Below are 17,027 nucleotides of genomic sequence, written 5' to 3'. Positions count from 1 at the left end.
CCGCAGACCTAGATGTCATCAGACAAAAGATGTTAAACGTGTGTACAGAAGAGTTCTTCCATTAATATTTCATTTTAACTAGAGCCTGGGAAGGATTCCAGTTGTGTGCAAACACCCTCAGCTCCTAAGAAAGAACAATAAGAAGTATGAGATCATAAATCAAAATTTTAATGACAAGTCTTTTTATCAGTTTTTGACATCACACATGGCAAAAACTGTAGGGAGGCCAGTCTTGGCCCTTCTCAATTCTCTATTTAAGTCAGAACTGGATCCTTTGCAGTTTTCCTACCAGGATCAGAATGGCCTATATACTGTCAGGGATGCCAGGGGCAACGACCCAGCCGGGACACTGTGAGGGACTGGAAGAGGGTCAGAGTCCACCCTGAATCACGTGGGGGCCACCTTCCTGGTTGCTCTGGGGGCCACGGGTACAGGGCATGGAAGCTCCACCCTGTAGGGGCCCGTGGTCACCGCCAGGAGGCGCCCCAATGCCTTGGGGACCTGTTTCCCCCAGCACTTCCGCCAGACCCGGAAGTGCTGGGGGGAAGATTTAGGATGCCACCCGGAGAGCTGCCGGGAGGACAGCCGGCACTTCCGCCACGCTGGGGCATGGCCAGAGGAGGAATGCCGGGAACACCTGGGGCTCATCCGGGGACTGTTTAAAAGGGGCCGTCTCCATTCATTCAGCGCTAGAGTCGGGTGGATGGAGGACAAGGCAGAAGAAGTGTGGAGGCGGCCTGAAGAAGGCATTTGTGGCCAGGACTGAGTGAGAGTTGGGGTTTGTGCACTAAGGAACTGGGTCTGAGTGACCATATTTGTAAATAATTGTGTAAATAAACATGTGGTGGTGAATTACAACATGTCCGCCTGTCTGTGTCCGGGTCGTTTCCACAATACGTAGTGAACAGAACTTACTCCCACTTGGACAAAGCAAGCAGAATTAGGGGGGTCATGTGTTTTATTTCTCCAGTGTATTAAACGCCTCAAAGCCTGCATTGTTAGGGGAGAAGCGATGGTTAATGCAGCTATTCTGGGTTGTGGACCACCTGTATATTAGACTATTCTGGCTATACAGAGCAGCAGCATCAACAACAGACTGATCCAAATGCACAGACACTGACTGCACTACAACTACATAAGGCCATTTTTACTAGCAATCATTGCAGTCCCACTTTTGCTAGGATTGTGTATTGATGGTGTTTTAGTCACTTAAGGATTATTGAGTTGCTACTTACATTTTATATTGACATGCATTTTTGTCAATGTTGATTGCTCCTCTAATGTTTAAAATTCACTGTGAGATCAATGAAGTGTCTGTCTATCCATCTATACATACTGTATGTACTATACATCCGTCTGGTTGTAGAAACTTTCTGTAATGCTCATGAGCCAAGAAGATTATTATGCATAAGAAAATAAATGCATTCTAAGAATAATCCTCAATTTTCAATATTATTTGTAACTCATATTTATTCAGTGTTTTTGAAACTATAAACAGTGACTAGTCAGCGGTTTCACAGTAAGGACTATATCTGTTAAGAAATATTAAAGTCTTTCAATTAAATATTGTGCAGGTAAAAATATGTCTTCAGACAAGTACAAATAATCATTAAAATTACATAATAAAAACTAGAAATCCTGGCAGGATTAGGCGACCCTTTGAACCTGAAGTTTTCTGGCATCACTTCTTCATTTGACTAATGTGTACCACGAAAGCAAAGTTTTGCTGGGCCAAATATGTCACTGAAGATTTACAACAGATCTCACATCTGTTGGCAAAAACACATATATATGAATTTTAAAGGGTACAACTCAGCAAGATGGTGCAAAGTCTGGAGCGATTGACTGCACAGTAACCTGTCAGTGTTGTTTTGGCCAGATTAAATAAAGTAAGTACTAACGGCGAGAAAAGAAGTTGCATCTATTGGAGTTAAAAAAAGAACAAACATTTTCAGTTTGTTTTGAAATATGCAAGTGTGAACAAAGCTGAAGTACTATTTTTCAGTGGTTCGGTTTCTTGGGATAAAGATAACTAATAAAGCAATAGCTCAGGGGTCCTCAATCACGGTCCTGGAGGGCCGCAGTGGCTGCAGGTTTTTGCTCCATCCCAGTTGCTTAACAAAAAGCTCTTATTGCTCAAGTAAGACTTCTGCTTCATTTTAGTTGTCTCGCTCATTAAGATTTTGAGCCCTTATTGCACAGTTTTGTCTTAAACAGCTGTAGTCTTGGTTTTTAATTGCTCCTCATTAGCAATAACATGCAAATGATAAAAGAGACCAGCATTTCTCCATTTAGCTTGTTACCATTTCTACCTGCGTGTATTTATTGTGCACTATTGGGTTTAATTAAATACTTAGAAGGAAAGGAAAGAGAAAAAAGTGAAGGACTGAGAATTACTTGTCCATTTTAGCCTTCAAATCATTTGGATGATATCCTTAGAAAGGGGAAGAAAATCTAGGATATGAGAATGACTGGACATAGCAGAATTAAAGCACTAACAAGCCATGAAATTAAATTATTGGCAAGAATGGCTTTCTAATTAAGCAACCAGGTTAGAACAAAAACCTGCAGCCACTGCAGCCCTCCAGGACTGTGATTGAGGACCCCTGCAATAGCTGCTCAGTTATGTGGTTCCGTGTTTTCTAACTTGTGGCATGAACTACCACCTTTGCTGTGGCTTACATTTTCTGAAGCTCAGAGGTGAACTCTAGTTACTGTATGCAGCACGACTGACTGTAATCCCTCCAGCAGATTTCTTTCTACCTTCTTCCTGTCTTTATGACGATGGCTCTTTTCTCTTTTTCTTGAAGCTGGCCTGGCTCTCTTTGCCTTGGTGACTCTCATCTTGGACTGTGTTTATTTTGGCTACCAACAGGAGATCCTCCAGTGCACCTCCCCACTGATGGTGGCTTTCCCATTAGTGCAGGCAATGTATACTATCATGCAGGTACGACTTCCTTTATTTCACATATTTAGTCTGGTAATGACTGATTTTATAAAAATAACCAGGGTGCTGTTCATAAGAATGAGAATGTACATTTTAAGTAATAAATACTGCTTGGCTTTAGTACATTAGTAAGCTTTTCACGTAAAAATAGAAAAATATACATCATTTTGCAATTTTGTAATTTAATTTGCATTCACTTTTCTATCATGACACATTGATTTTGCAATATTTCACAATTATTATTATTTTTATTCCCACAATTGTGAAAGAATGTTATTTTTCCATGAGATACAATTCCTATAAAAATGATTCATTAATGTATTGTGTTACAATGTGAAAGTGAAATCCAGGTGTTTCATTGGGATTTTCCTGTGACTGAACAACACAACTTGTATTTAAGAGAAATAAATAAAGCGTACAGCTCCTGGTTGTTAACTAATCAGAGGTGTGTTAAAATATGGCACAAAGAAAGACAACTTTGAAAAAACTTTGATCACAGCAGATTTCAACTGCAGTCTGTCAGTAAGCATGTGTGAAACCCTCAGACTGAAGCATTTTCACAAGTGTAATGTTGCACCTCATCTTGAAAGCACTGGTCTCTTATGAAACATGGTGGAGCTGCGGCAAAGGTAGGGAATCGGTCTGGAAGTGCTTCCCAGAATGCTCCCTTGCCTGAAAATTGATGGCTGCCACATTAGCTTGTCATCTCTGATTTCTAACAGCTCATAATGGAGCTAATTGACAGTAGTCATTGATTCAACTCGACTTCAATTTTGGAATCACATTTATATCATTCACTACCAGTTACTTGTCTCTTCTGTACCAGGCTATTTTAAGATCATTTATAGTCACTTGCATAGCAGATGCTTTAGTCTAAGTGACTTACAAAAAAGGTCAACATATTTCAGTAAACATCAGTCTGGGGAACTATTTAAGAACAAGTGTTACAGGAGAAGGGTATACAATTGATCACCACAAGTGAAGAGCTTGGAGTGTGCAGGTTACAGGACCTTACAGCCAATATCACCAAAAAGGAGACTCATTGAAAGAGTGGAGGTAGCCAGCTTGTTCCACCAGCTACGAGTTACAAATGAAGAGTCTGGACTGAGATTTGATACAACGCGGAGGTGGTATCACCTGCAAACCTGAGTGGTCAAGAAGGAGCATAGGACCTCACAAATGTCTCTATATACTGTATGTAGGAGATCAACTTATTCCAACTCTTTTTTTAAGTTTACTCTTTTATTTATTGGTGCTAAAAACAGTATTGCATTGACATTTAGAAGAAATTATATCGAATTGATAAAAAGCAAACTCACATATAAAATTCTCAAGCCTACTAATCCCATCAGAGGGTGTAAGGCAAGGAGCAAGCCCATTCATGCACATAGCAAAACTCATACTGACTTGGGGCTGAGAATTTCTTACAAAGAAGACAGTAACACTGAGAGTCTACTTTATAACCCATCATCTGTTTTATTTAGTGTTAGCTTTGCTTTCCTCACATTTTTAACATCAGCTTGTGTAAAGGACTACATTTGTTTTTAAAAGCAGGAAGTATATGTTAGGAAAAAATGTAAAGACTTTTAGAATATACTTATTCAATTTCTTTTAACAATGAGAAAAGATAAAGGTACATGTGATTAATGACCATGATGGAGAATCACATTGTTTTATTAAGAATTTTGGCCCACCAAGAGAAAAGGTGAAGTGTTTCATTCTGAGACGGTTCTCTTCATCAATATTCAAATTTTACTAAAATATTTTTAGATGAACAATAAGTAGAGCCCAGTCTTCAGGAAGTGACTGATATTTGTATTTTCTGTTATACACCCTCTTTGGCTCATGGGCTCTGCTTCAGCCTTTCACACACACCAAACATTCTCTCTCTCACACTTTTTTCCTTATAAAGAATAAATGAATGAACATGTGAACATTTACTTTATATAAAACATTTCAAACAGGACAGCACAGTGGCACAGTAGGTAGTGTTGCCACCTCCTGGAGCAAGCATCCTTAAACGCCTGGTGATTGGCTTTGTGGAGTTTGTATGTAGTATTCTCTCTGGGTCTGTGTGGTTTTCCTTTGCCTACTCCAGTTTTCCTCCCACATCCCCAAAGACATGTTGGTTAGATTAATTGGTGACTCCACACTAACCCTGTGTGGGAGTATGGGTTTGTGTAAGCAGGCTCTGCAGTGGACTGGCACTGAATTCAGGGTGGTTTCCAGCCTTGCCCCAGTCTTGCCAGCATAGACTCTGGTTCACATGACTCTGAATTGCATTAAGAAGAAATGGAGAACGTTATGTTCCCTTTCAAATTGCATACCAAGCAAAGACCTTTTACAAAGAACATAATAATAAGATCTACAGCAACAAGATAACAGTGTGCCTAAAAGTGTGACACTGAGATCTCTTAAATAACCTGAAAGTAGTTAATTGGTGTATTGTATGTGTGACTCCTTAATTAAGCAAATAAATGTAACTTTTCAAAAATGTACACAATTTATTCTTTGAAATGTCAGGATTTACATTAAAGTGTGGTTTCTTTCTCTTCCAATAGGTATTTTTTCTACTTTCATTTGCTAAAATCTGCATTCAGGATCACTGCTGCTTCCACAGGTATTGAACTCTTTCAGTGATAACAGAAGAACATGGTGTGCTCAGTATGAGGCAGTCTGCAATGGCCATCGATGTAACGTTATCTCATGTCTTTTGATTGAGCCTGCCACACATTTCATTCCCTGTGAAGTGCTGTTGTAAAGTTGTCAGAGTTTCTGCAATAGCAGGACATCAAGAAGTCGCTGAAAAAATGGCACATTTACATACCAGGATTCTCTTGATTTAAAAATTTCTTTCTTCAGTATAATTTAAAAGTTTGAAAAAAACATTGTAAAGATCACAGTAAACTGAATGTACTTAAAAGGGACTTGAGCATATTAAAAATGTCAACACTGACTGGCAGAGCAGCATAGGACCACTTATCAGCTTCACTCCAGGTAAACATTGTATGGAAGAAGTGAACAAAGTACCTCATTAAGCTTGTTTAATTAAATTATACTCTTCACATTTATGAATGCATAGAGGAGAGGAAAGATGCATGTTAGAAGTATTTTAAATGTGGACCCTGGGAACAAATGTATAGACCATAAGATCAAAGAACCTGTCAAACATATGCAATAAATAGAAGAAATGACAATGAGACATTCTAAGAAGGTGTGATAAGACAAGTACTTCAGGGCAAATCAGAAGGAAAGAAACCAAGATGGTAATCAAGAACAATTAAATAGATAGGAATGAACTCATAAGTGGGCATCAAGTGGAGCCATGAACAGAGAGAACTGGGAAAAGTAAATTTTCTGTCACTCTGTCTTCAGGTAGAACACCACATAAAGGTGATGAGGATGATGAATAGGACTACTGTGTAACATCAAATTAATGATTTAAGAAATGCTTCTGCTTTATATACAGGATAGTACGCTCTGGAGATAACAAAATAAAAGTGATCAAAATGGTACGAAAATAAATTCGGTGCCACAGGTCATTTTATGTAAAAAAATGTGAAGAAGAAATTCACTGCACATTGCAGTCTTTTACTAAAGCTGGTTACCTCAATGTACAACAAATACAGTAAAGATCAAAGTACCAATCATCTTGGCATACACACCGAGTGCAACTGGCAAACTGAACTCCTGGCTACATCTGCACACTGTAGGGTCTAGCCAGATGAGATGGTTACCCTCTCAGAAATGTTCTCATTTGGTTCGCTTTGAACAGGCTGCCAGTGCCAATAACGGCCACTCTGAGTCATACTACTGACCCAATGTATTGACTTTTATGATTTTATAAAATGAGAAATTTAAATCCGTTAAAACTTTATCTATCTTTCTCATTGTTCTTGTGCTTTACTGTGATTCATTTTCTCATGTTTGGTGTTATTTCTTAGAGCAACCTGAACATTCTAAACAAAGAAATTGAAATATAAATGCTATCCATCTCTTTTATTTTCCTTTTGTACAGATTTGGCTTGATGCACTCTTTAGCTACAAATATTCTACTATGGATGAACGCAGTCCTGGATGAATCCTCAAATCACCTCAAGGACCTCTTTAATGAATTAGTGGAAGAGTGTCAGAACCAGACCAACATTACAGGTATGCTTTTATAGCTTATACTGTATACTATACTATAAAGAGTTTGGACTGTTCATCACACAGCACATTCACTCAGAAGTTTAGAATTTACAGTTGATGTTATATACTGTACTGCATTTGGATCTGCAATCATAAAGTGAACATGCCAACTCCACACAGAGCATAGAACAGAACTTAACCGGGACCTAAATACTGCAACCTAACAACACCGCACTTAGTATCACTGTGGCACCTTTTAACCTATGTATTAAAATATACATGTCTAAGCTGGGTTGTGTGACCACAAAAGGGCACCACTGAGACACAATTACACCCCACTCAGTCACAGATACAAATAAAGGTTATTTATTTATACAGTACCTTTACTAAACAGACAAATCACAGTTCAAAGTTTAATATCCACCATTAAGTTTCCTTCCTCTCTTTTCCTTTACCGGTGAGCTTCATCTCCTCTCCTCCTGACTCTGACTCCACTAAGTAACATGAAATGACTCCTATTATGTTAGACCCAGGAGTACTTCTATTGTCACAACATAGTATGATCAAAACACTTTCGGGACATGTGGAAGCTCCTCAAAGTAGGATGACCTTCACCCAGCAGCACCCTCTGGTGGCATCCACGGATTCCAACAGGGTTGCACTTCTAAACTACAGGTCCACTGAAACCCTGTGGGAGTCCAAACTGGGGCAATGCCTGAGTACCACTGCCACTTTTTGCTCTGGGGGATAAACTGTCCCTGATAGCCAGTCCCTCCACCCCCATCTATCCATTATATGATTGTCCCGACTGGGATAGAAACTGAGAATTATCCCAGCCGGGTTGCATCTCCACTTATGTACTCCACTATGGTCCCCCAGCAAGGTAAGAGGTTACTCTCAGTCAGGATGCCAATCCCTCCATTCAAATATTTATAGTTGAAATTTAAGTAATCATCATAGACCTCAGCATTAGTGTTTACAGCACACCATGCAATGAATGTGTTTGTTACAGGCCATTTGGTATGGGAATCTTAAAAACAGTGTTACTGTTTGTGATGCACCATCTCTTGGAATGACAGACAGATAGTAACATGATGGACAGACGCACCAATTATCCGTTGGATAATGCAGAACTGAAAAATAATGAATCACTAACTAAACTGAAAATAGGAAATTACTAGATTAAATTTAAGGTGTTCCCAGAAGGAGGTGTTTCATCTCGCAGGGCACCCTGGATATTATCGAGAGGAATCACAGCGCGCGACTTGTTGGTAACTCCGGTCTGTACCAGTAACTGAGGACAGCTGCGAGGGCTCTGAGGGCAGATAAGGAGACATTTGTTAGAGGAATCTGTGAGCAAGTGACACACCATCTGTGGTCTAGTGACCCACGTCCTACTTACAGAGGAATCAAAGCATTATGTACATCCAGATCTGTTCCTTGGAGAGTTGGAGTCAGGGAGGCTGATGGGACAGTCCTTATGGATGACAATGCAGTTGTGACCCGCTGGGCTGGCTACTTTGAGCTGTTGTTCAAAGCTGATCCTCCGGCTAGGAATTTGGATATCTCTTGGTCCACGATTCTTAAAGCTGATCCTCCAATTAGCTGTGAACCACCTAACCTCACTAAATTACACCGATGCTGAACCAGCTGAGAGTAGGGAAGGCTGAAGGGATCTGTGGTATCCAGGGTGAACTTCTCCAGGGTGGTGGTAAGGCTGTCCAGACATTGCAAGCAACCTTTGCTTCCATTTGGGAGACTGGTATCATCCCAACTGACTGGAAAAGAGGACTTGTCGTCCCTATCTGGAAAGGGATGGGTGATCACCTGGATTACAGCAACTACAGGGGGATAACACTGCTCTCGATGAATAGTAAGGTCCTTGCTATGGTTATCATCAATAGGATCCGTGATCACTTACTCACCTGCCAGCAACTAGAGCAGTCTGGTTTTATGCCCAAGAAGTCTACCATTGATTGCATCCTGGCACTGAGGGTTCTCATGTAGCACAAACACTAATAGCGGCAGAGTTTCTTTGGAGCCTTTGTTGAGTTTCATAAAGTGTTCGACTCAGTTGATCGAGCTGCCCTGTGGGACATCCTGAGAAATTGCGGGATCCTCTCAAGGTTGCTGGATATCATGTCCGGCCTGTACACTGGTACAGTGAGTGCTTTGCAGAGTGGAGACAGAACCTCTGCATTTTTCCCAGTTGATTCTGGGTTTCATCAGGGGTGTGTTCCTGCTACTACTCTGTTCAATGCTTGCATGGACTGGGTGTTGGGCACGGTCTTGGGGTCCAGCGGCTGTGGGGCATCTGTTGGTAAAGAAAAATTCACTGATCTTAACTTTGCCGACGATGCAGTGATCTTCGCAGAGTCAATGGATACTCTGACCAGGGCTCTCAAGAGACTGAGTGAGGAGAGAGTGTCGGCCTTGTCGAGAGGTTTACTTACCTTGGCAGTGACATTCATGTCTCTGGTGACTCTTCCTATGAAGTCAGTAGACGGACTGGGAGAGCATGTGGGGTCATGAGGTCGTTGGAGAGGGGTGTGTGGTGCTCCCGATATCTATGCAAAAGAATGAAGGTCCAAGTCTTTAGAGTCGTGGTGCTTCCTGTCTTGCTACATGGTTGCGAGACATGGACACTATCCAGTGATGTGAGACAAAGACTGGACTCCTTTGGTACAGCTTCTCTTTGAAGAATCCTTGAGTACTGTTGTTTGACTTGCCTTGACTATGGCCAAGTGGCGCGATTCCCCGAGAGCCCAAGTGGCTGGACCAGGCCAAGGAGACATCCATGTAACACCTGGCTGCAGCAGATTGATGGTCATTTCCGAAGTGTGGGACTGGACCGCGTGTCTGCCTATAGGGTTTCCAACCAGGATCTCGAGCTGTTTTGTCATGTGGTGGGTGTGCCAGGAATTGGCGCCCACCTTATAAAACCGAAGGGTCTCCCACAGTCCCTGGTTGTTCATTTGAAAGTGCTAGGGAATGGTGAGTTACTATAATCTTCTGTTTTGTCTGTCATTTTCAATTTTTGACTTCATGCTCTGTTTTTGACTTTTTGACTCGGCATTGGGACTTTGGCAGAGGATTGCCTTATGGTTTTGGGTAAATTCTTTTGCCTTTGTGCTCCACAGAGCTTCATTGTTATTGAGGAGTATTTTTGTGAATTATAAATCTTTTGTTTCATAAAGATTTTATGTGGCCATTTTTGTATCTAGCCTAGATTTAGTATCTATCTAGATTTTGCCCTCTAGTGGATATTTTTGGAAGTGCCTTTGGGACATACGTGCTTTGAGATGAGCAGAAGGCAGGAAATAATGCTATATGGGGCACTAGACAAATAAACATTCAGTTTTGGATTTGCCAATGAACCAAACGTAGACCAAACATAGACAAAGACCCCACATAGACACACAAGTGCAAACTCCATGCAGGATTTTATTGCTTGAATGCAAGACTAAAGTTTAATCTCAACACAGTGTGTTCAAGATCAAATATTTTGTAATATATTTGTTAAAGATATACAATAAATTTGAGTCTAAGCTTTACTTTACTTTTTGTGAATTTCCCCTTGGGATTAATAAAGTATCTATCTATCTATCTATCTATCTATCTATCTATCTATCTATCTATCTATCTATCTGTCTGTCTGTCTGTCTGTCTGTCTGTCTATCTATCTATCTATCTATCTGTCTGTCTTTCTTTCTTTCTTTTACTTACTTTAAGCAGCACATTGTCTGAATGAATCAAACAGCAGCTTGCTAAAACATACTTTTCCCATGTATCATTGGTAGTTTATAGCTCATTTTGCAGTGAGGCATGTAATATTAAACTTACGAATCTTCAATATTTTAAAATATCACTGTTGTATTTCTATTTTCATATGCCAGAGTGTTACACAGTATTATGCACTAAAACCAATGTAACAAAAAAATGTTTCTGACGTAAGTCACCAATATTAGTGCAGGTATGCTCAATTAGAAAATGCTGTTCACTGGCCTTTCTTTGTTGAAAATTAGGACACAGTCTGCATAATTAAAGTAAAAGACTTTTAAAAGTGCAATACTGTCATATGGGAAACCATGAGAGGAAAATAATTAACTATTTAATATTTTAGTAAACAACACAACAAAAGAAACAAACATATTATAAACAGCTTTAGGCAGTAGTTAATATGGATAAAATAAATTTAGGTTTGTACGAGAGGCCCATACTTGCTAATTCAGGTGGATGGATGTTTACTCCATACAGTGGACTACATTGACTACTGCAGATTTTAAGACATCACTATTAGTGTGCAACTAGTTTGTACAGGTCAAATATAGAGATCTGCTTCTGTAGGAGAAGCACTAGATACAAGCTGCTTGAACCTCTGCTAATATGCTGAGTATGATTGCTACAATTTTTCTTTCATTTGGGAATTTAACCAGCTATTTCATGTTTTTCACAGATGCCCTGAGCAGTTGTTCCTGTTCGTCTGACCTGTGCCATGTTTATCACAAAGCGGTCACCTACCTGCAGCCCTTCAATATTGAATTTAGCCTTTTCTCCTCTGCCTTGCTCTATGTAATGTGGAAAAACATTGGACGGATATCAGAACACTTCAAAATCCCAGATCAGACAGAACATCAACTCAGATTCCGCATTAATACGGCTTTTCCCGGATTGCTGTTGGGTGGTGTGGTTTTGTCTGCTACCCTGGGTTGCATGATTGCATCTGGTGTACTTTTCAAAGCAGAAGATACCTTAGCACGGTCTTTACAGACATATTATATTTTTAACTTAACTCTGCTTTCATTAATGTTTTTCGCATCATGTGTGGGTTCAATAACCCACAGATTCAAAAAGAAGCCAGCTTTCACCATCAGGACAAAAAATATAGTGAGACACCTGGATATAACACTTCTTATAAGCTGCTCTTGTGGGCCAATGATCACTTCTGTATTCTCAATGACTGCTTTGTTCTTCTCGGCACCTTTGGGATTTTTAAGCTCCTTGAATCTGTTTTTCTCTATATTTAAAATATTACAGATCTTGGGGCAGAATCTCTTTATCACTGAAGCACTATTCTGTGTACCTGGGAAAGGCAAAGAATTTAGGGAAACGCACTGGAATTATTTGGAATCTCCGCAGTCCACTCCACAGTTCACAAATGTTGGAGTTGTTAATGAGGCATTTGAGAATGAAACTAAATGCAGTTTGACTTCCACATCAGACAAAAACCTCCATCTGAAGATGGCAGAAGCAAAACAATGCCAAATGACTTTGCTTCAAAATACGCCTTGCATGGTAACAACTGTCCCTCTACAGACCTTCCCCTTGCCTACAGGAAGGAAAGGCAGATTAACAAGTGTCAGAGCGAAGATAATGCAAAATATTTCTGCTTTTCTCCTTCTTAGTAACATTGCTGTAAGTATGTACTCATATTCAGTGCTCATTTAGATATGTTACAATCCTTTAAACCTAGTCCTCCTCCACAGTTAAAATAAACACAAAAACAAATTGCACCACTCATCTATCCAATTTTTAAACCATTGGTGCAGGGCAAGGAAACTACAGGACCACAGTCCACTGCATGGCACACTCATTCTTCTCTGTTATTTAAAAGCTATTATCATTGTAACTATACATTGTGTACTTTAAGAAAGCAAAGCATAGAAGCATATTAAAGAAATCTGAATTTGGGCCAAATTCACAGAGAATAGATACCATTTGGGCCGGGCCTGTCCAGTACCTCAGCCAAAATGCAAACACTTTGCACGCTTTAACAGTCATACTCCCTCCCTTGCTTACACCTGGACACTTTCATCCAAACGCCCACTCATTGACATTACAAACACCTCTAGAAAAACCAGACATGCTGAATTTATATCTTTGCAAGACAAGAAATCGCCAAGTATACACTGCACCAAATTAAATCACTTAGATTCATTTTTTTCTAATGAAATTCAAAGGGGTTATCCCGAATCACGGAAATAACTTTCAAAATTGGACACTGCATGTTAGCTATCAAAACAGGTTAGCTAGCAGAAACGTTTTGTCAGAATGTCTTAACAGAATTGTCATTTCAATGATGAATGGCCTTAAGAGTACGTCTTTATAATGCATCATTCCAAAATGCTCTGCCAATCTGTGTAACCCACAATGAAACAGTTGCTGTCTTTAAAAGAGTCCAATGTTAGACACCACTATCTTCAGAATCAGGGTGCTTTCAGTGACTTTTATCCTCTACAGTCTGAGGCCCAGAGAAAGAAAATTGAGGCTTTGAATGCAAGTGACCATCACACCAGGAAAATGCTCAACCATTCACTAACTCAACGAGAATGAGCAATAAGTGCTTCCTTCGAAAGTACATGCATGCCAGCTAAGCACAATAAAGCCTTCCATCATGAATAGGTATAAAAAAGTAAGTTGTAGGAATTTTAATGGAGGTTGCTAGTGATAAATCGAAGGAGAAAGTTATTGAATATGTGAAACGGTTACCTCTGTCAACTGCAACTGCTACACTTTGTGTTCACATTTTGCAGAGAATAGTAATAGAGGGTGTCAGTCATGCTGACCCTAAATTCATAGCCTTTGACAGCACATACATAATGAAACTGTGTTTATGGAGCAGAATTTGGAGAGGAACAGCATACACATGCTGGGGGCTGAGGATAACTGAATACCCACCAGTTTTGCACTAAGTGCCACTTTGTAGTGGTTTATGCCTCTTTCTTATTGGAGGGGTACCCTAAAATTCTCATTGTGAATTTTAAGGTGTGGATTATGAAACTGAAGTGGCAAAAGTAGAGTGAGTTGTTTAATTCTGTTATGAATGCTCTCCCACACCTTATGCACCAGCCCCTTTCAAATTGTTGGCATATATCTGATTTTATAGATGCTTGACAATAGTATAGATTCTACATAATCTTAAAATAGTAGAGAAAAATGTTTTGGCAAATTGACTTGTGGCAGGGCTGGTGCCAGAGGAAAATTGTGGAGGAGGGCATTAAAACTACCCAATGAAAACTTGACTTTCACTTTCAGTCCCAATAACTGATTATAAATATTCTGTACTAAAATTCAACACTGCAAACACATACTCTTTACTTAATGAACTGGTATTTGTTTACACCATTAATAACCATGTAATATGAAATATGGGGGTACTAGCCAACCCGCGGCGTAGCATACGCCACATAATCAGGCCGGTTTTTTAATGATTTTTAAGCACAGGGAGAAAATTAACATTTGAAAAATTGGTAATGTAATAAATCAACAAGAAAAGCAACATTGTAACAATGCACGGAACGAACCAACACACAATCGTCCGTGACTGAAAACTGGCGGACCCTCATCGCGCCTTCTCCTGCCAGACGGAGGGATGCGAGTGCACTGCGCTCAGGCGCGGAGTATGGAATGGCAGGAGAGGAGAAGGACGTCCACTCAGCTCCCTCCGTCATGCTAGTCTGCTGATTTCTCGTTCAGTATGCACTGCCCGCTCATGTGCCCACCTCCAACTCATCACTGGAGTCGCTGTGGTCTTTACACAGTCTAGATGCACCTGTGACTCACGTAGACGTTTCATTGCTCTGTGCGGTTTTGGCTGCTTTTCTATATATAATCCACCAAGACACCCGACCACAGTAGTCGCGAGGTGGGAGGAGGGTGTGCACAAAGGGTAGGGACGTAATGGCGCACCCACGCCTCTCTGCGCCGGGTAGACACACGCTCAATCTCATGCATAATTATTAATTGAATGCTAAACACTTCTGGAAAGACACGGTTGTCTAAAACAGGTTGGTGTGAGAATACAACAGTAAGTAAATGAAAAGATGGAACTCTGGAGAGAGCAAAATAAAACACAATAAAACACATAACAAACGCCGCATAATTATTTATTGATGGTCGAACACTTCTGGAAAGGCACAGTTGTCTAAAATGAGATGGTTTGAGGATACAACAGAAAGTGAATGAAAAGATGGAACTCTGGAGAGAGTAACATGTAATTGTCCGTGAGTGAAGAAGACGCATGTTTGTCGTTGATGCGAATTGCTGTATGTAGCGTGTAAAACAGTTTGCCATGGTGCACGTGGTCGTGCGTCGTAACCAAAAACTCGGTTTTTAAAGACTGCTTACTTCATTGTGTTTTAACCTCAGTTGTAAAGGATTGTTTTAAGGATCCCATGGGATACCCCTCGCAAACCGTTTTACACGCTGCATATGGCGATTCGCCTCCGCGAGAGACTTGCCTCAATGAACAGTCAACGTGGCTCGGAGGTGCCAGGAGTTGGTGGGCGTGGCTCCATCCTGCGTGCGTCATAGGTGTCTTACTTGTCTGCGGCTCAGTGAATCCACGCCACTTCCGGCGTGCTTTCCATGGTTGTCTTGCCTTAGTGAATTATATATATAGATATTTGATTTTCTCCAGTGCTGACCTTCCATAACAGATTCAAAGTACTGGAACATCCTGAGGTGTGGTGGAGGAGGCACTCACTTTTTAGGTGTTTTAAGAGATGAACATTTAATTTTTGCTATATTCTGTTACATGTATTTACATTTCTGTTGCATTTATATTTTAAAAGTTTTAAATACATTTAAATCTTACTTAAATGCAATTTTTTTTGCCCTAGATGCTGCAATTTTGGAGCTTTCTGCTTTAGACAATTTCCATGAACATCTCCTAGAAATACCCAAAACATGCTTATTTGCGATGTCACCCATAATGACCGTGTTAAGGTTGTCATGAGCAGTTTTGAGTTATTAGAGTTGGAGAATAGAAACCCTCACTTGCAATTCTAAAAACTCTGCTTTTTGTGTTCCCACTTACTGAATTGTTGTTCTTGTTCCTGGGTGGTACAAGTCAATTGAGATGGTAATGTCCTCCACTTACTCTCCTACCCTGGCTAGTCTTTAAGCCTAGATCAGTGCTTCTCAAATAGTGGGGCGCGCCCGTGGCTCCGTCAAGGGGGGCGCGTTTGACCTCGGGGAACATGCTTTTTTATACTTGTACTTGTACTTATAACAATTTTATAGACAAGTGATACTATTTATAGTCGCTCGGGGGGCGCGAGATGTTTTCTTCTTCCTAGGGGGGGCATGACAGAAAATAATTGAGAAGCACTGGCCTAGATTCACATATAAGTTCTGTTAATTGCTTTTGTTTCTTTCATTTAAGAAACCTTTCTAAATTGACGACTGTAGTCTCAAGACCAGAATTGGAGATGCTTGCACATGCTTTTATCCCCTCACATCTTGACTACTGTAACGCCCGGTATACTTGTCTGAGTAAATCCTCCCTTTCTCTGCTTCAGTTCATTCAAAATGCAGCTGTTAGGCTGTTAACTTGATCTAGTTGGAAGACGTGTGTTACTCCCATTTTGTATGCTTTGCCCTGGTTTCTGGTTTATCTTAGAATTTGTTTTAAAATTTTGGTGCTTACTCATAGAGCTCCTTGAAGACAACAGGGCCTCTTATTCATCCCGCGTACCCGGCTCAAACTACACGGGGATTGTACGTTTCAGTCTGCTGCTCCAAGGCTTTAAAATGGTCTTCCGCTAGTACTGCGCATGGCTGAGTCAGTTGATTCTTTTAGTAAGCAACTTAAGACACTTTTGTTTAAGCAGGCTTTTGAACAGAGCTGAGTAGTCTCTGCTTAGACTTTTAGTTAATTCATATTTTTGTTCATGTTATTCTATTTTATTGTTTCTATTTATTTTTTCTTGCTTTGCTATATTTGTTTTGCACTTTTATAGGTTTTATTGTTGTATAGACCTTTGTGATGTCATGTCTGTGAAAGGCGCTTTATAAGTAAATTTTACTTACTTACTTACTACCCCATGGTGCTGGGCCTGACTCGGGATGTTAAATAAAAATCCCAGACATACATCTTCAAACACAGGCAAGGTAACCCATCCAAAACTGGAGCAGTGCCGGAGCATGTGACAATGACCAGTGTGCA

The 17,027-nt window shown here is 40.3% G+C and overlaps 1 protein-coding gene across 1 annotated transcript in view; it reads left to right on the top strand.

Moving 5' to 3' along the window:
- The window catches only part of LOC120542825 (proton channel OTOP2-like), a 32,005-nt gene that overhangs the window by 11,449 nt on the left and 3,529 nt on the right, over nucleotides 1–17,027 (top strand). The window contains exons 3-6 of the mRNA XM_039775510.1: nucleotides 2,811–2,947; nucleotides 5,509–5,567; nucleotides 6,966–7,099; nucleotides 11,535–12,493. Of these exons, the coding sequence (XP_039631444.1) occupies nucleotides 2,811–2,947; nucleotides 5,509–5,567; nucleotides 6,966–7,099; nucleotides 11,535–12,493 (1,289 nt within the window). The remainder of the gene's footprint in view (nucleotides 1–2,810; nucleotides 2,948–5,508; nucleotides 5,568–6,965; nucleotides 7,100–11,534; nucleotides 12,494–17,027) is intronic.

Source organism: Polypterus senegalus, chromosome 1, assembly GCF_016835505.1.
Source record: "Polypterus senegalus isolate Bchr_013 chromosome 1, ASM1683550v1, whole genome shotgun sequence".
In the NCBI taxonomy this organism is placed as follows: Eukaryota; Metazoa; Chordata; class Cladistia; order Polypteriformes; family Polypteridae; genus Polypterus; species Polypterus senegalus.
The sequence above is the reverse complement of the archived record's forward strand: the minus strand, read 5'-3'. Positions and strand labels throughout refer to the sequence as shown.